The following is a 22,484-nucleotide window of genomic DNA, read 5'->3' on the forward strand; positions in this document are numbered from 1 at the left end:
GGAACCGTCGAAAATGATCATGACAATAAAAGTAATGAGAAGATTTAAGAGCCCCCGTTGTCTCCTGCTATGCAAAACTGCTGTCCATAATTTCACGAACCTGAAGAGGAGGAGAAATGGGCTTTCTTGTTTATCCTTTCGGAATGGGGGCGGTGGGTGGAGGAGGAGGGCGGTGGGTGGAGGAGGAGGAGGGCGGTGGGTGGGCTGAGGTGGCTATTAAATGGAAAAAGGGATGGAGGAAGTAAAGGGGAAAAACAGAAAAACTACATTTTCAGCCTGAGTGGTTTCTTCAAATGAAATCTAAAGGGCGAAACTCAATGGGCCCCTTTTTTTCGGTCGGGGAGCCTTTTTAAGGGAGCACAGCAGTGGACGTGTTTGGCATTTGGTGGCCCTTGTTCTTCTATTGTGTGTTCGCCACAGTGGCTGCTTTTGCTCGGGCCCCTGATGCTCTCTCCCCATGCAGTCCACTGTACAGCCATGCAGGCAGCCAGGCAGCCAGGCAGCACCGAGTCTCAAACAGAAACAGAAATCATGTCGGACTTCCTCACCGTCTCCCCTTCCCTCTGTTCTCCCCCCGTCCACATCTGTTCCCATGGCCTGAGCCCGGGGGCAGGGCTGCACGGGTGCACAGTTAGAAAAGATGTGAACACTGCAGCTAATTCAGCTGACTGACTGACTGGCAGCTCAATATGGCCCTTACATAAGGAAAGAGGGAGAGACGAAGAGAGAGAAGGACATTGAGAGAGAAGTAGAGAGACAAGGAGAGAGAGAGAGAGAGAGAGAGAGGCGCAAACTGAAAAGAAGGTGTCGCGTCCCACCTGAAACTGTTATCCTCGCAAACATACCCTCACCAGAGAATTCCACAAGCGCACCTACGCACACCAAGAAACACAAACGGACGTCTGGACCCCTCGGGTCCCCTCGACGTACCTCGACAGAAAAGTCAACGGCGAGCTCGAGCTACGCGGCACTGTTCAGCGCAGAACAATAGACACTTTGAAATAACCTCTTTGACAGTTTTCACAGCTCCGGAGCAAATGTCGCAGCCCAGAGGCTCCTGGCGGCAGGCCTGCGGGCTGGAACGTGTGCAGCTAGGGCTCCTGTCCTGGGGGAGCCGTCCGACGGGCCCCGGGAGCCTACATTTGTTTCCCTTTATTTTCCACTTCACAGAGAGCAGCACACATTAGGGGAAGGGCCCATGGGAAATGGGAACACACACACACACACACGTGTGGGTGAGCGCAGACACACACACACACACACATATGCACGCAAACACACACATCACTAAACAAGAGAGAAGTAACAAGATCAGTGCACTTTCACAGCTTGCCCCGAAACTCTTTGGTCTCCGAAAGGTCAGGCATGAACCTGGGATTCGAACCAGCAACTTTTTGGTTATAGTAGTTGTACACTTCTGTCAGGCCAGGCATAAATCTACCCTGCTGGGAGTTTGCCTCATTACTGAGAACAGAACGAAACAGCAGAATGCAATAGAAGACCACTGTTTGGTTTGCGAGACTGAAGTGTCTGATTCTCAGTTTGTTTGTACCAGGAAGTGTTTAGACATGCACAAGGACGGTCACGCAAAGTTCTAGCCAAAATTGGGTGCTCATAGGCACAACAGTAGGAGATACTCTGAAACCTCTTGTAGCATTAGCATAACTAGATGATGTCAGTAAAGTTGTGTTTGGGTATTTTGTGTGCCATAGGTAAATGGTGGCTATGCTTCACTATTCTAATCTCGTCCCTCAGACAGCTAGCAAACAGCCAGCCAAATAACCAGCCAGCCATGAAATAATGCTCTGAAAAGAGACAGCTACACCTCCCACTTCATTCTTCTTCTGCAAACACAACTCTTCACATCATATCCTCCGCTCAGACACAATGGAGAGAAGAGAGACATTAAATACAGATAAATTAGAGACACAGAGAAAGCGGGGGGCTTTTGCAGCTTTCTAAGATCGTATGCCAGAAGCCAATCTGCTCGTCCATTCAGGGAATCTATGTCTAGAAGACATAGAACACTGAACAAAGACGCAGGAGATTTAACCTCTTAGAAACGTTTCGATGGGTCAGTGTTGACTTTAGATAGATGAGATTTGGAGCCAAATCAAAACCTGATTTACAGCTTGAACAGATGGCTACCGCTGTAGAGCAGTGGGAATAACTGGAGTCACCTGGCCAAGCAGTAACTCAGGAAGACTAAAGTCCTTTATATGAGTAATTCAACTGAAAACCAGGTAGAGGGGTCATGCGATCGATCACGTAAGAAAGAGAGTCGACAGAAGGACTGGACTGGGCTGCATGCGTCTGCAGGAGAGAGGGATGCTAATGGAAGTGTGACAGTTGGTGATGGGACAATCACCCCGTTCTCCCTCACTCCCTGCCAGCCCTTCTTCTCTGTCTCTCACCCCCCCCCCTCCCTCCTTCACCCCCGTCTCTCCTCTTCCATCCTCCTGCACTCGGTTTCTCCTCCACCCTCTCCTTACTCTCCCCATTCTTCGTCACCTTCCCCCCTTTTCTCACCCGTGCCTCTCTTCCCGTCTTTCTCTCCCTCCATCATGACTGACACGGCCGCCTGTCGGCCCAACACAACAGAGCCAGGGATCAGAATCTGGACGGAAAATCGACCAATCACAGAAGGGGAGGCAGATTGGGTTTGTTGTTCTCTTCTTCAGTCTTCTCCGCTGGACTCCCAAGGTTAACCTTAAACCTCTCAATGCTTGTTTTCCAGCTACGATAACAGACTGTTTGTTTCTCGGCCCCCCTGGCCTTGGCCCTGAACCTGGTTCAAAAATGTGATCGGGCTACGTCATTTGAACACGATTGGTCGTGTCGGTAGTGCTGAATAGTGCACATGGTTTGAAAGAACTGAATGCCATTAAATCTAGTACAAGTTTAAACACTGCATTATGCAAACACTGTTTGACTGATTGATGTCACCTTTGTATTAACAATTTAAGTCAATTTCTCCTTGCAACACAGCCTTTCTTTGCTCCCTTTATCCACCTTATCACTCTGCACACAACAAACATCAGTCAGCACATGCTCTGAACGACTACATTCAAACCTGGAGTCCACAATAGAGGAAGCCAGCCAGCAGAGCATTGCAGAGCAGAGCAGAGCCAACAGAGACAGACTCAGGCAGCTTATCCCTACCTGGCAACACTTGCTCACCAAGGCACGCTTGCGGTGCTGCCAGTCGTTCGATCAGTCAAAATGACAGTGAAGCACACACCCTTTACCACGAAACTCCACTGACAAGTGGTTTGATTGACACCCGCTATCATGATAAAGAGCCAGATATCAGGACAGAGAGAGCAAGCAGAAAGAGAGGGAGTTACAGTGTAATGTATTATTATCAGTTTAAATGAACCCAATGGGAGCACAACACAACAAATATATGGCAGATATCAGAAAATAAATGACTCAAAATGAGTGAACATGTGCAGAGGTACTTCATGGTGCATAGAATCAAAAACTGAGCCAGTGACACACCACCTGATTGATGACTTCTGTGACATCAGTATGTGCTGGGTTTGTCAACTCCGTAAAGGCCTGATAGCTAAAAGACAATTATTAACTATTGCAATAACCAGCTATACTTACTATTTCTAAGAATCTGACTTATCAATCCAGAAAATCAGAAATTTTTCTTGGAACTACTCAAAGAAGTACTTCAAAATGTAAAAGGTTCAGTGGTGACATTATTCCGAAATCTTTAAACGACAACCAATGGCAGTTTGAGGTGTAGTAAGTTCAATCTCCAATTCCTTCCTTATTGGAGTCTTCCTGTAGGAACACTGCTGCTCAGGTCTCGACTGGTGGACTGGCCATGGGGGCTGAGGCCAACAGGACACCCCTGGTCAAATGTGCTGGCTTTCTAGGGTGGCTTCAGCACCACACCCTACTTTTAAAACTAAACACAACAATCGAAACACGCTTGGCAGTCACTGAGGTGGTGTTGTGGTGCGTCTTCTGTGTGAGGAGAGCTGCTTTGGGAGTTAGGAGAGAGGGGGGGCTGCATAGTAACACCACAGCTAACAAACTGGGACTTACCAGGATCCCAGCAAACTGCTTCTCCTCCATAGTCAGCTCTGTCTAGCGAGAGACTTCTTCTGTGAGTGTGTATCTCCGTATCTCTCTCTCTCTCTCCAAGGGACTCTTCTCCTGTGTGTGTGTGTGTTGAGCGCCTTGGGTGTCTTCGTCTCTGTGAGTCTCTCTCTCTCTCTCTCTCTCTTCTCTCCCTCTCCAACGCCTGGTCTCGGATGGAGGCTGGAGTGGCGTCTCTGCTTTGTGTTAATTCTCCTCTAATCCCGGCACTTTTCTATGCTGTGAGGGAGACATGTGACAGGGAGGGGGGGGGGGGGGGGGGGAAGGAAGGAGGGGGGGGGGGGGAGGGGCAACACTTTTTAGGGTTCTTCCAAAATGTCCAAAACACGAAATTTTTGGATCAATGAAAAACGAAATCTTTGTAGAACATGAGCCAAACACTTTCAGAAACTTTTATGTTGTTTGACCTGTCTTAGTACCTTCTGAAACAAAATGCAGCATTTTGCTGTTACAACAAACTGTTGTAACTTATTGCGAAAACACAACCCATACCACAAAATGTCTTCAACTTGTTTCACTTGTTCTTATGACTGCCCTTCGTCTTTGTTGCAGGGAATTTCCATAGTAACACAGTGTTTGCACCAGATCTAAACAATCATCTGACGATATGATTTCCTGATATACAGTCTTTACAAAAACACAGAAAAAGTCTACTTAATTTCACTTTAGGTTGATTGCCATTGACATGCATGCCTTACACTTCATACTTCTGACATTCATGCATATTCTCTCACACACACACACACACACACACACACACACACACACACACACACACACACACACACACACACACACACACACACACACACACACACACACACACACACACACACACACACACACACACACACACACACACACACACACACACACACACACACACACACACACACACACACACACACACACACACCTCGGTAGACATATTGCTTTGTAAAGTTAGACTTGAGTTGTGCACTCCAGTCAGGGTGTCTTTTTCAACAACAAAAATGTTTATTTGTCAGACAAATGATTTATGAAAGTCTGTGTTTTAAAGATGACCCATTGTTTCACCTTATAGGCATAACATTACTAAAAGACAGACAGTTAATGTGGCCATGGGAACGCAAGCATCCTACTCTTGTCTACTCTGCTGACAGCATCGCATCTCAATAAGCACAAGATTAAGAGCCTGTCCCCAAAAGGTGGCCAAATATAGCTACCAAAATATTGACACACACACACTGCATGCCCCAGTCAACCTAATGCAACCCACTGACACATAATCCAACACCACCCGATTATAAAAGAACCAACTTACCATAACGGAAGAACCAATAACCAATAACCTCTCAGACTTAAAACACTATTCAAAAAAAACTATTAAAACTTGGGTTTAGATGAGAACTATAGTGGCTAGGTTACATATGGTATGTTAGGATGGAACCAGTAGGAGTCAATGTCCCCGGTGCTCTGTCCTCCCTGTTCTTCTCCTGCATGTACAGTCTGGATCACAGCTGCTTCACTACCATTGGCCAGTCTCTGAGAAGAGAGAAAAGGAGTTTGTTGGTGGAAAACTACAGCAGGTCTAACTCTGTCTCTAAAGCAGAGAGAGAGAGAGAGAGACAGAGAGAGTGAGGGGGCGTGGGGTCCCTGTGTATACTTGTGTAACCTCACCCTCCCACCTCCACCACCTCCACCAGCTCCACCCTAGGGTGTTCTGATGGTTGTGGTGCTTCTGGTTTGAGTCTAACATGTTTGACCTGCCCTTGATCAATGTCTGTCACCAGAAAGTTACCCATTGGTCCACTGGGACTTGTATTGTACATGTGCGCACACACGCGTGGGAAAATAAAACCTCACGGCAGTGGGCTAGTGAGAGCTAGCAACACAGGGAAATGGTTGATAGTGGACATTCATTTTCTATGCTTTCTTATGTCAATACTAACATTCTCATGGTCATATCACCCAAAACTACAGTTATATTAACATTTCAGCTATGATGTCTCTCAACATTTAAGTAATTGTTGTAAGAATGAGAAGAGAGGTTTGTAAATGGAATATTATATATTTTGATAGAGAATATCATTTTTATTAATTTGTTTACATGTTTCACTACTTAACATCGCATATAAGCAGTAAGTTACGAAACTGATTATATTTATACATGAAAAATATATTGACTCTTGTATTTGAATGGGGTTCCTATCCCCCCAAGTTGGTAACAATAAATAAGGTTGTAAGTAAAGTTCAAAACAGTTCTGTTTATCTCCCAAGTGTGTGGCTGAGTGTTTACACAGAACCTTCTGCTGCACAGTGATACTACACCTCCACCCACTACAGATAAACAGATAGCTCTGGAAAACACTGAGCCCTATTACTGCTTGGACCCTCAACTGCACTCTTACTATACATAGATACACTCAGAGGAAAGCGGTAGTAGCCAACTAGCCAAGACACAAAGCTTGGGTTTCACCACTACACAACATGAGTGACTAAAGCAGGTGTGTGACTGTACATCAACACAAAGTCATAACTCAGGACTATTAGGTAAGGTATAACTCAGGACTGTAAGGTATTAAGCATAAGGGAACTGAGTCATTACCCTGGAGAATAAAATAGGCCTTAATTCTCTTAACAGTGTCTACTAACACATGACAACAAGACCAGGAACAGGGTTGGGCTGTACTCGCCCGGCAACACCAGACAGTGATGTAGCCTACCCATGCACTTATTGCCAGATAACCACCAACCTATTCATCCAGAACCTGGGTTGGGCAGGCCTATTTTGTCTTGGAGAACGTTCTGTTCCTAGAACAAGTTATTTTTCTGTGACTATGAGTTTCAATAAACAACGAGCTTTTCAACTTAAATTCCAGTGGCTTAATTGTAAATATCAGTCATTTGGACTGGTTGTAATAAGTGTTCATTTGAAAGAACACGGATGACATGCAAATCATTCCATCAGCTAACCCCCCTTCACACACAAACACACATGTACCAGCGTGCAGCCACTGACACTGATAATCTTCTAACTGGATTAGTGAAGGGTGGCCTTGGCCCGGGGAGGACCAGTCACTGTATTGACTGAGAACCAGAGATGTGAGTGGCAGGTGCAGACTTACCCAACACCTCCACCACCTCCACAATCACCTACAACACCTCCACCACCACCACCACAATCACCTACAACACCACCACAATCACCTACAACACCTCCACAATCACCTACAACACCTCCACCACCACCACAAGCACCTACAACACCTCCACCACCACCACAATCACCTACAACACCTCCACCACCACCACAATCACCTACAACACCTCCACCACCACCACAATCACCTACAACACCTCCACCACCACCACAATCACCTACAACACCTCCACCACCACCACAATCACCTACAACACCTCCACCTACAACATCTTGGACCTTGTCAAACGAGCTAGAGGAGGAGGAGCTCCGCTTGAATATATTTGCTTCTAAATAACATTGTAGAAGATTCTACAGGCAGGTGACAGCAGCAGCAGATCACCTCTCTTTCTTTCCATCTCCTTTCATATTGCTGAAAGTCATAAAAATGTTAACGACCGAAAAAAGCTCAAGTGAAGCTCAAGAGTATAACTTGTTTATGTGGAACTCTGAGGCATAACTGAACCAGTGTATTCAGTAAATCAGTGTAATATAACTCGACAAGTGACCGTTGCTTTGCTCGGTTCAAAATATTTTTGTAAAGGACAGACAACCGGCTTCCCGAAAGGACAACATTCCAGATGTTCACTCAACCAGAGGACAGCAGGCTGAAGATTGCCATAATAAAGCCTAATCCCAATCAATACCCACCATACAGAGAGCCAGGCTGGAATGGAATTCTACTGTTTGTCTAATCAGAGAGCCCTTTACTGCCAGGAAGAACGACAATGATAAGAGTAAAATAACAATCCTTGGGGGCAATTATTTTTTTGGGACTCAAAATGAATTCCAAACCTTCCTAAATAGACTTCAACAGTAGGTCACTGTACAGCACAGTGTGATATAACCCAGTACAGTGTTGTTCTGTCTTCTCTCCCATTCCACCTTTTGGTAAACTGGACCTATGATGCCTGTTGTGTAGTGATGGGTTATGTGATAATATTACCAAGACATTTATGCTTTGATTACTGTTGCATAATTACTAAAGTGGATAATAATACAACAATATTGATTACACTGACCAAAAGGTAGGAGTTTCTTGTAATCATGTGTTAGTCTGATCTAGATATGTCAACAAATCAACTGATTTTATGGGAAGAGAAACATTAATCTAATCTAAAAGTATATTTGGAAGGATAACAAATCTGAGATATGAGTAAAAAGTTTTGTGTGAATAGGATTGTGTCAATAGTTGCACCATTGGTGAGGTCTTGTTCCAACTGGGAAACACTGACTAATCAGGCCAGGTGGAGTCAGAAGTCCATTCCACCTTGTGGAAGGCTCTCAGATGGAATTTCAGAGTAGCCTTACTCTCTGCATGAGATGTTAGATGTCACACATGGAACTCTGTTAATTGTCCTTGTTTGGTCAGTCCCACTTCAGAGCTGGAACTGGTGATCTGCTTCAACAGCAGGATCTGGACCAGGGTCTTGGTTGGTTTGAAGAAGAGGTGGCATCTGGGGCTCTGCCTCGGTGGTTGAGGCTGTTTTCAGAGATGGAAACTGTAGGCCTGAGCCACGAAAGCCTGAACCCAGTCAGAGGCCTGGGTCCTGAAAACAGAGTACACTGGAAATGACCGAAGACCCGAAGACCACGTTCAAAGTTTGTCCTAGTTTGTCAGCTCACATTGACAATTTAGATCCCAGAACCAGATAGGATAACTAATAGGTACATAAAGCAGGGTTCACTTTCCCTCACTTTCCTTCCAGACCATCACAAATCATAGCTATGCCACAGTGAACTGTTTGGTTTAGTTGCTTCAAGCTGTGAGACAGATTTGGTTAGCCTTGATCCAGCTGTGCAGCATAACCACAAACTCAACTTCTCAACAGCACCCTGCAAAGCATCTGGGATCCAGTCACTCAATCTCAGATTTATGGCTTTCATTTAGACGCACTTTTTGTTAGAGGAAACGATCTAATTACCTCAGACCACAACACAACGGCTCTCCAGCTACAAGTGTCTAGAGTTACAGTGCCTACAAAGTTACATTGGAAGTGGTTGTGTCTGCAAGTTCCTCACCGGCATATAGTCTGTGATGTAGAGAAGAGTACAGATGCCTACATGTTGTCCCATATCGATTCAAGATGGTTTTAGAATCCATCCTTAACATACAAATCTGCAAACATAATCATACTTCAGCTAGTCTGAACAAAATCGTTGTGACCCACTGTCGTGGTGCAAAAGGTGGATCACAATGACCCGAAGGCACCACAAGGGTTAAGATCAGATGAATGAGCTAGCTTTGTCTTAGTCAAAACCTGAAGGTCGATTTTGTTCTCTGAACCAAAAAGAGAACGTTGTCTGCTCGCAACCTTGTGTACTTCCTACAGACTCAGAGAGGACCAGGGTGGACACTGGAACATGGATCTCTCAATCAGTTCAGTTAGAGCATGCCACGTTCACATGTTGACAACAGCCTTCCTCATCCAGGCTTGAGCTCATCAGTCACTCTGCTTGTAAAAGTCGTGCGTGTTGTTGACAATGAGCAGGGAAGATCATTCAACAGACAAGCAACTCTCTTTCCTCGGTTAGGAGAAATGTCAGACAATCACACTGGCCTTAAAAATTCACTATGACAACATTGACCTCTGGGGGTTGAGCCTCAATACAGCAGCCAAGACTAGGAACAAATGCCTGAGAACAATTCAAGAAAATTAATTAGACACGGGTAAACAAATCATATACAAAAATTATCACATAGGAGTGACTTTGCTGGTTTGTAGGTTATGGGTAACATTCCTAAAAGGTGTGTTCACAACTCAGAGGTGGGGGAAGGAGCTGGCTCAAGGATTGGGTGTGTGTGAGGCCCATCTCTGTGTGTATATATATGGGGAAGGGGGGGGGTCTGGATTGCATTCATGCATGTAAAGCTACTATTGACATGGCCTAAATTTCTAGCTTTTAGTAGAGCATTTGAGTGGTTGTGATGTAGCTCAGGCTTCTAGTACTACAGCTGCTACCCTGGCATTAAAATGAGCTTTTCATTTATCCCCATTAAATGTGTTAATGTTAGTGAGTTAAGCGTGTTGTTCTCTATGTTAAAATAGTTCTGTAACTGAAATGTAGACATATTCAATGCTGTCCACTTAATCTGGTATTAATGAACTAATCTCTTGAGATAATTAAAGGTTCGTCTCGAGCCCACCACAGAGCCACTGACAGTGCCACGTGTTTGTCTTTAAGGAAATTGGTATGTGATAATGTATCGTTTCGCTACGAGGAACTATAGCCAACTGCTCATTACATGGCCAATTTGAAGAAAATAAACTACATTTGTTATGATGATTAAAAATAAAGGCTACCTTTAGTTGTTGGTTTATATTAGTCGATGAGGTTGTTAATGATACAAAGACAGTGGATTCGGCGCTGAGACACTAAATACCTTTCCAGGGCCATATAGCCTAACTATAGGTAAATACGTGAAATTCCAGGCATATTGCCAAAACGCTTTTAGCACACATTTCAGCTTTAACATGCTTGACAACAAAACAAAACGATGGCATTGTTATTATAAAGTAAATTGGATATTTATAATATTCAATGTCTCAAGTGGACTAAGCCATAGGTTAAAGAAAAATGTTAATCTATGCCCTTGATTATTTTTATGACTTGTCTATCGCTTACCATGGCGAGGTCTTGACTTCTGAATAACTTCGTTCATCGGGTTAAGTTCAAGGCTATGTTACATTTTAGAAGTTGCATCACTTTGCCTGAGCAGCCACAGGCTTCCTCCTCCTCGGCTCAGTGTAATACGGCACCGCCTCCTTCAAAGTAAACCCCGCCTCTCTAGTAAAATACATTAATTTCCATCTCCGACTCCTCCCTTTCTTGTGGAATCTTTGTATGAAAGGTGATGAGATGCGGTGGCATGTGCAACTTACTTTCATCTGCTACGCAGTAGGCCTACAGCTTCTTGACTTTAACGTGTGGTCTTTTAAGTCTTCTGTCTTGTCTGCGGCTATTTTGATGATCACCGATAACCTGTTTGGAATTGGAAACATTGCCCTACACATTTGATCATGCTTGCGCCCATTGTCTTGTAGCGTGTTGTGAAGTAACCGAACAGTAGCCGAAATGAATTTGATGAGTTAATGTTTTAAAAGTATCGTATCTCATAGCACATATGTATTATTAGTAAGCTTCAAATGGGTTACATTGTAGTTTAAGTCCACAATACATGCCTTTCTAAATCGAGTTTCCACGTGCAACGTTCCCATTGTCTGTAGTCGAATCATGCACGAATGGTAACAAAATATCTATCTAACACAGAATGCTTTAAGGTAACGTGTAATGGAATGATTTGTTTACATGTTTGACACAACAGGTTAGGCTAATTATTAAATTAAGTACGATTGTAATGACTGAAAGATGGGTGATCACATAAACAAAGCATGTGCAGACAGGTGTGATATATTATAGGCTACGAAAGTATGTAGAGATGGAGTGATCAAGAGACGGTAAGAGAACCGGAAGAAATGCCTTTGTTCAGTGAGCTTTTACCTTTTTACAGACAGGCGGTAGGGTTGACAATATGCAGCCTTATGGATACAGCACTGCGGATTGTGCACAAGGTGCAGGGGAAGAGGGGGTAGGGTTTGGGGAAGGAGGGAGGGTGATGGGCAAAACGCAACGAGAGACATTAAAGTTTAAATTTTATTTTGAACATATGAAAGCATCGAAAATGTGAATTAGCCTACGCCTATACTGAATAATGGTCAGCGCGATCCATTTGAGACCCAAGTTCACAGTGCGTATAGGCTACTTTAAACGTTAGTTAAGTGGCCACGTTTGGAAAGTATAAGCTTGTTGTTTTATACATATGTAATTGCAAAGCCTACTGAACCATGCATCATTAAGGGACAGGAGTGGCACTAGAAAGCTTAGGTAATGCATAATTTGGCAACTAATAGGATTTATGTCCGATGCCAAGACCAGTTAGTTTGGTACATAAGCTACCACCGCCGTCGTGTGGTAAGGTCCAACAACTACATTTTAAAATATACTAATACATGTATTTATTTTCACAATAGAGGGCGCCATTTACCTAGTTTTAAAGCTTAATGGCCAACTCACAGACGTTCAATCCTCCATCGTAAACCTGAGATCGTGTGAGATTTGACACGCAATGTATCATAGGATAGGGGGCCCTATATATTCATGCGAGCTCTAGGCAATGTAAATCGGAGACAATCAACACAATGTTAGAATGTACTAATTTCTTTTTTAATAGCCTATTTGTTCAAGTAGGTTTTAGTTCACCTTTTAAATATGTGAACTGTTTATTATTTAGCCTATTTAATCTTACTGTGTTGTCATTCATTGTTTAACATATACCACATTATTGGAAAGCAGTGTTGTCAATAGACTAGACTACTTGTAATTTATCCACCGGTAGGGTATGGCATCTTTATTGTTTCAAGAGGCTAATTTAATGAGGTTTCAACTGGGAAGGCATAAGTTTAATTCACACAATTTCATTTAAATTCCCTTTTTCTTTATTTAAACACTTTAAACAGAGCTATTTACACTAGTTTTACATTTGAACAAACATCGATGTTGAGTGGTAATATATGGACTTTATTTTCTGCTGCTTCATTTAAAATTCCCCGCTTGAAGATTATATTATTTTGTTGATACTCTTGGTAGCCTACTGGCCAAAATCTTCATCTTCACTTTCAAATTTGCCCCTGAATCTCTGGCAATAGGAATTGATTCAAGTAAAGAGTTCCGCTACTTCCTTCCAACACCATTTAAAGTCTCGAAAGGCACGTTTTTGTAACTTGTAATTATTTTATTTTACAAATCTATAAAAAACACACTAAATGTCTCAAGTTCTGAACTTTAACAACACATGAAATAATATACTAATAATAGTACATAAATACCATTAGCCTAGGCCTACATGTTGTGAAAATATAAAAGTTATTGAATTTTTTGTAAACGCCCCCCCCCCCCCCCCCAAAAAAAAAAACTGGGTCCTGCCCACATTCAGTGTTAGTTTGTTTGAGAATGCATGTAACCAAAGCAGGCACCAACATTTAATAATTTATACGGAGGGCAGAGCTAATGCTCATTCTCTAAAATTGCCTAAACTGAACTACCATAATTTAGAAATTACAACATGTACAATAATTTACAATAAGTGTCGTTTGAAACCCCACAGCATAGAATGACAATAACGAGGTCCAGATCCAAGTGTCTGTAATAATTCACATATGCCTCTTCATGTGCAGCGCGAGGTGGTCAGAGCGGGAAAAGGCTCGTTCACACAGGTGGCACTGGAATGGCCTGTGGCCGGTGTGCTTCCTGTAGTGACGAGTCAGCTCGTCAGACCTAGCAAACTTCCATCCACAGCCCTCCCAGTTGCAATGGTATGGTTTTTCACCTGTAGACAAGAAAAAATAAACATTTAGATATCTGCGCAGATCATTTTAATCCAAGCGTGTCCAAACTGACAACATTGAAGCGCATGCAGGGCCAAAATAACACCAACCATATGTCAGACTGACATGACTCCAAATTACCTGTATGGGTTCTCATATGAGCCTTCAGGTGAGAGCTCTTAGTGTAGGTTTTTCCACATCCAGGAAACTCACAGCTATGGGTCGCGGTGCGTTTTCTGGCCCAGGACCGGCGACCCCTTTTTGGCTTGCTATCATCCGGCGCATAAAACTCCAGAAGTGGCGATGACGGCGGAGTGAGTAACATTCCATGCATGGTGGGATGGTGTGATCGCAGTGGCTCTCGATACAGGCCGTACTGTCCGTGAAAATGTGGCACACTCTGGTGATGCGTGTATTGCGGTGGGGCTGGATAAGTCGTGTTCATATACTGATGAGGATGTGCCATTTGGGGTGGATGTTGATGTGTGTTCATGTCACCCAGGTGCCTGTCTTTGTGTGTCACCCCGTCTGGAGACACATTCTGCTGCATGCTATGAGGTTCGAACCCCTGGACGGCGGCTGACTGTGGATGCGTGAAGGCGGCATGCATGGCACAGTGCGTGTGCTTCTGGTCATACATTTGTCCCATGTAGTCCCCCGCCATCATGCACGACTGCTCAGCGGCCTCTTTCTTAATTTTAAATCCCATTGGGTGAGAGCTGGCCACAGGGAAGTGGGCAGGAGTGGTCGTGTTTAGGGCGCACAGTTCAGTGTACTCGCTTCTGTCAGTCAGAGGCTTGGCACAGTATTCTGGCAGTGGCTCACCCTGGAAGTTTAGCTCAGGAGTAAGCAGTTCAGCTACAAGGCTATGTCCAGGGCTGGTGCTGAAGTTACCATCGCCGTAACTGGGTGTGTGTAGACCGTCGCTGTCACCCACAGTGCTGCAGCTCTCTGGTGACTCCGGTAGAGAGTAGGAACACGGTTGGCGAGATAAATTGTTGCCTCCTTCGTTCATGGTTCCGGTAGTATTGGACAGAATGAATTCTAGATCCAAGAATTTCGCAAGATCATCTTCGTCTTTGCTCGGAAAAGCAGGTGATTCAACGATACTGAACGCCACTTCAATGTGAGGTTTCAGACCTGTTGCCCTGGTTTCGAAATCATCGACTTTCCAGAGCTAAAAATGAAATGAAACGTTAGACTCGTGCATGCATATGGTGTTTTACAAGCTTTCAAAAAAGAAAAGTAGCACTGATATGCAATAATGGGGTAGGCTATATCGGAACTAAATGTTGTATAAAAAAAATAGATCACAGCATGCACGTGACTAGCCTACTTAGATAATAACAATTAGACATGACACTCACCTGAACAATTTCAGACTGCTTCTCGTCCATAGTTTGAGGGTCGGTAAACGAAGTTAACGACGGCAGTATGGCATCAACGAGGGCCATCGCAAACTTACAAAAGAAAAAAGTTAGTCTACTTCTGCAGTTTGACGCTTGTTCAAATTCAATAATGGGTAAGTGAAGCTGAAAGTTTGAGCCATATATATGAGACCGTATGGTTTACTCAGTACAGCATCAACTCTACAGTCCCTACTGCAAATGTGACCTTTAAGTCTGCTTATAACTCCCCAGCAGTCCTTCTTTGTGCTGGGGGTGTGTCTTACCTTCTGCACCTGATCGACCAATAGGATGAGGTCGGGAAACTGTTGCGTTTCGATCTCTCATCAACAATGCATGTATAATGTAGGCTTTCTATAATTAATGCATGCATTACGATACAAATTACAAGTGTAACAGTGTGTGCATATATTGTCCTTCAACAAACTTAATTCTATGCCCTGAAGAAGACTTTAGTTTGATGATTTTATCATTTGAATAATTGCCAATTATGGTTATTGTTTTCGAATTATTATAGGCTACAATTCATTGTAAAACAATAACAACACATTGTATCATACTTAAACCAAAAACATTTATGAGAATAAAAAAGATTTTTTGTATGTAGAAAGTATATATTCATGTTTTGTTGTCACGATTATTAGGCCATGTCCTTATTTCAAGAAGTTTGCGTTCAAGTATTTTCTTCTGTGATTGAGTTCATGTTAATATATGACAGGTAGGCATAGGCCTTGATAGGGGGCAACTCTCCACCTCTAATGTAGCCTAATGCAGGTAAGGTATTAAATAATTGTAGGCCTACATCAAATTAAATGTATGCATCCAAATATTACAATTATCACCGATGCCCCACACAAGTTATTGCATTACGCGTTAGCTTACTGAAACAAATTTCGTCAAGTTGCATATGCTTAGAAAACACATGAAGATACTGGGTAGTAGTTTCGTATGCGCTCTTATAAAGCAGGCACAAAAACAGAAAAACAGGCCTATTTGTAAGTTAACTTCAAATCATTAATTTCTCAACGTGATCCCAGGTTGTTTAACATCTAAACAATAGGCTACATGTGTGAATGCGCACTATTTCTGTCTGCAAACTACCGAAACAACTAGCCTATGTAATCTCGATGTAAACAAAGCAGGTACAAACTCGTTAATGTTTTTATGCAGACAGACCGATTCTTTATGTAATTAGGCAAATCTACGACTTAACAAGCTGCTTAGAACATCCGCAAATAGGGTTTTCTAGTCCAGCCTGCTTTATTTAAAAATAAACCAAATATGCTCTGGCCTAATTATATAGCATATAATTTATTATAGGCCTATAGCTAATAAAACATTTTAAAATCTCTTTTGTATTCACTTTCAGCAGTGGTCATGTTGCCTTTAGACATTTTTGACTGAACGCCTAGCTTGCCCAGAGATCCCACTGTCATCTGAATCATAACGTTTTGACCGCCTATCACACGTTTGGCAGCGCTCTCTAATCCTATAGGCCGAGTCTGCCCGAGTGACTCTACACAACTGTTCTCCGCCTTTATACTCTGTTATTTTTAAACCTCCTACGCAAATCAGATTCCGGTTGTCTGTTGCCAAGTGGAAATGGAGTTAGTTTCCTGAGGAAAAAAAAACTATTCTCTTCCTTCGCTTTCTCATCTCAGTGGGCAGACACTTTCCAAACGGACTAGCGGCCAGACAATTAGGCCAACATTTTCACGTTTATATATCTGTTGAGAAATTGTGTAAGCTATATTTGAAATAGTGCACATGCTTGCAACCAAGGCTAGCCCAAATGAAAATGTGTAACTGAGACAGGAAGGTGGGGAAGGATGCACGGAGGTGAAAGCTATTTCCTATCTTGTAATCAAACGTAATATCAGCCCTAGACATGTTAAACCAAGTAGTGCGCAGAGCAGAGATAAATAGAGAATCGCCAATGGGGTCATGTTTCTTCTTTTGTGTTTATCTGTGTTCAAAGAGAGGAAGTCTCCTCTTGTTTTCTAAACACAATTAAAGAAGATTACAGTTTGGCATACACTCCGTTTTCCTTGATAGGCCAATGTTTTTGGAAATGCATAATTCATCCATGAAAACTTCGAGGAACTCGTTTTCATACTAACCTATTATATAGATATAAAAATCGTTCATTCATCATTTGTGCTGGTCATATTTGCTTTCTTTAATTTGAACAAACGTCACTTATGTTGCGTAAAGAGCCTATAAATGTCAACAAAGGGATGCTGAAATTAACAATCTGGGTAAAGCCAAACAAAAACCAACCAAATCATAGATTTGTTGTTTATCTGTGTGACTTGCACCATCTTGAAGTTTCGTAATTATACAGTGTCTACCTAGATTGATGACTTCTTTTTCAGTAACTTAATTCAGATTTGTTACTGTCCTCTCAAGTTTAACACTCCAAACCAGTCATACTCTGCATTATATTGACCAGAGTTGTGATGTAAATATGTCTCACATAGGAATCATGACAACATTGGCAAGAAAATAACTGTTTTATTTTTTGGGTTAAAACATTGAAAATATTATTCAGATATTTTCATTAATATAACCGCTCCCCTTCTCTCATTTCCTGTCCATACTAAATGTATGATAGCCCAGACTTGGTCTCAGGATTAATTCTCATCAAACCTCTGTTTACCCCCCACAAACCCCTCCCCCCCTTAGCCATTTAAAGGAATCAATTACAGTCTAATCTTGAGACTCCAGAATAACCATTAACCCCCATCCCAGGAGCAGAGAGGGGGAAACCCAGTGCTATCTTGGATAAATACGCTGCCTTGCATGACATGAAAAAGCAACACAGCAGAGAGACGGCACCTTAGACGCCTGTATCAAAGGAGCCAAGCGTCGGCGGGAGGACAGGGGGAGGAAGTTGGAACGTATACTGTGGCCTGGAGTCATCACGGGAAAAGAACACCAAGAACATGTTCCGTCTGAGGTTTCTAATCAGTCAGTCAGCTCTTCCTGAGTGGCCGATGGGCCTGTGACAAAACAGTACTGTGTGGAATCTCAATAGTTAGATCACATTCAGGATTTGTATATATTTATGTTTTCATCTGTAACCCTAATTGTTTCCTCCTTGTGGTGTAGCGGCCCTGTGTGTTCGTATGCCCAGCTCCCTAGTGTGAGTGAGTGGCTGGATAGCATTCAGTGCTAATGAACTCATTAGCTCATAGGTAATGAGATCAGGATCACAGATGCTTAGCAGTTCCTAGTGCCAGTCTGCTATTGTCATGATGAATCACTGGGGAGCTTAATGCACTGCCTCACTCCATGACTGAGACAGCATGGTGTGTGTGTGTGTGTGTGTGTGCGGGTGTGTGTGTGTGCGGGTGTGTGTGGTGCATCTACCCTAAATTGGGTTGTTTTCCTGAGTGCTCTGGTGATGTCCTAATCCATCCATTACTTTCCACAGAGTTTCCAAGGTTGGATGATCTTCTCTGCCCCTGGCTCCTGGTGGCCCCTGCCCCAGCATCGGCTCCTGTTTTCAGTCACTCATCCCCCACCTGGCCCCTTTGTCCCTGGGTGTAATTGCCCTTGCAGACTCTGGAGTAACCCTTGTCTGAGGGGACAAAACCCGTCTCTCAGTGTGTCTGCAGAGATCTGGGGTCAAAAGGACACTTCAAGAGGAGCTATTTCAGCTCTCCTCACCCATCCTCTAACCCAATAATGGGGGAATACCTGGGAAAAGCAATTATTTGCTCTCATATCTGTCTTCCAGCTTTTCATAGGATTTTTTCAGCTGCAGAACTTTGCCCCGGAGAAAGTTTGTCACCTGCTAAAACTCCTATGGAGATTTAGCTCAAATGGCCCAGGCCTTTTCTTTGGCCTCTAAATGTTCAGTCAGCTGACATTTATTCCTCATCTCCAAGTTAATCTAATATGTTTACCCCCCCCCCCACCTTTTTCTTAATGATTTCCATTAAAAGTGAGAGTGACTGTAAATTCACAATCACTTTTTGTGGTGGGATGACTACTCTTTCTATTTGAATAGCTGCATGTTGGACAGTATGTTTTCATCTTCATTTTTTCATCTTCAACACTTCAACTTTTTGCAGTGTACCAAACATGATCGGATCCACTTCAATTAACGTTGCACTGCTTTGAAAACCACAATCTGTGTCCTTTGGCTAAACTAAAAGTTTTCTTTCGAGATGTACTGAAAGACAAGACTGATACAATGGCATTGAACTCTTCTTAGAATCCACCTAGGGAACACTCTTACAGCATAACACCTGGAACCTGCACCTGGAAAAGAACACAGTTCATACAAACAGCATGACCTTCTAACATGGATGTGTATTTATCCAACCAGGTCATGTGCGAAAACATATCAATTAAGAATTATTCTCTATTGAGGAGGGAGGCATGACAAGAATGCTTAATTTAAATGTTTTCGTACATGACCTGGTTGGATAAATAACGGCTAATTAGATAAACACTCAAGAAATCAGGGAGACCTACGACCTGACTGAGGTTATTGTCTTTTTACACTTGAGTGTGTCTTTGTCCTTTCAAGAGCAGTTAACCAGTCAGTCACTGCTATTGTAAGGATGTGTTCAGCCGCTTGCTTGACATGAATAATGAAGTCATAGCACAAGTCAAAGTCTGATAGTCTACAGTGATTTTTCTCAACCGTTCAGATGACATAACTAATGAAGTCATATCAGTTGAGAACAAGTGGGAGGCACACACTCACCTCCAGTGGTTCTCCAAAGATCTTTTGTCACCCGTCTCAAAAGGCTAACACATGAGCGATTTCACAAACAGCACGTCATTTTACATCCATCCAATATTCGAGTGTGCTTGAATCTGTTGATTCCTTCTCATGGCTTGTTTGGAAGTGTGATACTTTGACAGGTAGGAAAGGACAGGTGTGTTTGTAGCCGAGGGCAAGAAACATAAAACCACCAGCTTGTGTGTTGCGTAACAAAACACATTGCACCCAGCATCGCTTCCACAGCGGAAAGGACAAAGCAACAACAACGGGCCCAATTCGCAGTTATTGTCATACAGAGCTCTAGCATATCATTTTTTTCTTAGCATTTTTACTAAAAAGTGCACAGTTAGGCCTTGAAAGGTGACCCGACCGGAGCAGAAGAGTAGATGGCTGGGTGGTGTTGTCTCTGGCTCTGAGACCAGGGCTGCGCCCCCCCTAGCCCCCCCCCCCCCCCCCCCCCCCCCGGCCCCCCCGGCCCCTCAGGTCACAGTCTGAAAAAGGTGTCAGTTTTTCTCAAAAATCATCGGACTTGTAATGATGGAGGAACAGTATTCACAGCAGACAGTAGAGACACAGCAAGCCCAGAGTGGGGAAACCTTGTCATGCTCTGAGATGCTTAATGGATTCATTCAAATCAAATGATACTTTTATTTATTTTTGTTTATTTTCTATTTGAGAAGACCTTTGGGAGGTTTACAGAGCAGGCCTTTTGTATACAGTTGCTAAATTGACATCAAGCATCCTTTCTATTCTTGTTGCATCCACTGAAATGCAACAGTTCTAATTTGAGCTCTCACTGTCATTTTCCAAAAGTGGATCCCCTACAGTATGAGACAAACAGGTGGAACAGGTACGCAGGTGATCCTTCTGGTTGTCATGGTAACCAGGGGTCTGGACAGACACTCAGAGAGGCTCCTCCTGACCTGGAGAGACAGGTACAGTCACTTCATTAGTGTATGTGCATTTTAAAAGCAGATACTACATGTGTCCAAGACAAAGACAATGAAGTCTATCTTATTTTGATCTGTAAAGGTTTATGATTTGCAGGCTGCCTCAACATGGCCTTGGCCTTTGGTTCCACTGTCAGGGTGTGAGGTGGGGTAGGACCCAAACGCACGAGAGATGCGAGGCATGGTCGAAACAAGGGTTTTATTTCTCAAAAACTGGAACAGATAGGGTACTCACACGGACAGGTATGGTAAGGACAAGACAAAGACTGGACACAAAACAGAAACCTAAATACACAGAACCAAACGACACACAGGTGGACAAAATAACGCTAACGAGAACAGGTGAAGACAATGACAGGGAAACACTAGGGCAGGACAAAAAACTGAAACCGGGGGGGGGGGGGGCACGGCTGTGGCCATGACATCCACCTTCACAGTTCACAGCTCACAGCTATGAAGGAAAATTGAGACCATGCACACAGCATGGCCAGTTTGTACTGCACACACGCACACGCGCACACACACACACCTTCCCTCTGCCAATTATAATCACATACATTTAAATGATGGTCAGCCAGGTGTAAGTACACCCACTCCTGATGCTTTTGTCAGGAACACTCTCGGTTCTCAACAGCTCAACATTTCTCCCTGAAACCAGCGATCCGGGGATATGAGGAAGCCTGCTATTGTCATGCTGAGTGTCGCAGGACAAAGCCAGACCCTTGTCCAGACCCCGGACTCTCAGAGAGCTGATTGGTCTATTTCTTTATTAGTGTCATGTTCTGTTAGCTTCTATTATCCATGTGAATCTCTCAGGGAGAGACCATTCAACCTCTGAGAGGGCTTTTAACATCAGAATTGTTAATAGCCTGTTTTTGATAAACTAGTTTTAATGTGTTTTCTGTTATCCCTGAGAGGAGCATCCCCGAAAGAGTTTGTGTGCTTGTGTGTGTGTGTATGTGTGCTTGTGTGTGTGTGTGTGTGGCTGTCATAGAATGACCAGAAAGTTCTGTTCTGCTACGTTATCTGCTGATAAATCTTCACTTTCACAACTCACCTTACTGAGAAGCTCCTTCACTTGTGATTGATCTCTTTAGGCTCATTTAACACCATGCCCCTGTGGGAAATACCTCCCTGGAACAGCACAGTCACAGCTGTCTTTTGATATTAAAATCTGTTCAACAGCTTGTGTGTGTGTCACTGGCTCAGTGTGTTGGTATTGATTGAGATAGAGAGAGAGTGAGAAGGAAATAGTGAGACAGAGAGGAAAAGAGAAAGAGAGGTGAAAAGAATGCATGTGAACATCTTCACATGTCCTGGCCATGTGGTTGTGCTGACAGACGAGATGAGTTTGCACTCAGAAGTTTCTGGTGGCTTGTGTTTCTTTGAAATGCACAAGGTAAGGACTTGGAAATAGAAATGAATAACACACAGACCATTGGTCTTCTGAAGAGAATGACATTGGACAGCAAGTGAATTTGAAGTGGGTGTACGAGTACTCTGTGTGTTATTCATTTAGACCAAAAAACGATCTGGTCCCTCACATTCCAAGTCCTTACCTTAAATCCCACATGATCTGTGTGGTGCTACTCCGCCTCTAGGTTGTTGCTTAGTAAGCTGTTTCACAACCTCGTACCCTACCGTCTCCCTCTTCACACACTCTCAATAACATAAATTCATTCAGCAACCTCTTTCTTGAGCTGA

The 22,484-nt window shown here is 43.3% G+C and overlaps 2 protein-coding genes across 2 annotated transcripts in view; both read right to left on the reverse strand.

Annotated features, from left to right (window-relative positions):
• The window catches only part of slc6a9 (solute carrier family 6 member 9), a 38,406-nt gene extending 32,799 nt beyond the window's left edge, over positions 1-5,607 (reverse strand). The window contains exons 1-2 of the mRNA XM_067252517.1: positions 5,420-5,607; positions 4,063-4,335 (exon numbers count right to left, since the gene is read on the reverse strand). Coding sequence (XP_067108618.1) covers positions 4,063-4,092 — 30 coding nt within the window. The 5' untranslated portion in view covers positions 4,093-4,335; positions 5,420-5,607. The remainder of the gene's footprint in view (positions 1-4,062; positions 4,336-5,419) is intronic.
• A 7,644-nt stretch (positions 5,608-13,251) lies between these two features.
• Positions 13,252-15,286, reverse strand: klf17 (Kruppel like factor 17). The gene is made up of 3 exons (XM_067253010.1): positions 15,051-15,286; positions 13,825-14,860; positions 13,252-13,685 (listed from the first exon to the last, which is right to left on the reverse strand). Exons 1-3 carry the CDS (start codon positions 15,135-15,137, stop codon positions 13,510-13,512), a joined length of 1,299 nt encoding a protein of 432 aa, XP_067109111.1. The 5' UTR covers positions 15,138-15,286; the 3' UTR covers positions 13,252-13,509.
• Positions 15,287-22,484: the final 7,198 nt, after the last annotated feature.

This window comes from Osmerus mordax, chromosome 16 (assembly GCF_038355195.1).
Source record: "Osmerus mordax isolate fOsmMor3 chromosome 16, fOsmMor3.pri, whole genome shotgun sequence".
Classification (NCBI taxonomy): Eukaryota; Metazoa; Chordata; class Actinopteri; order Osmeriformes; family Osmeridae; genus Osmerus; species Osmerus mordax.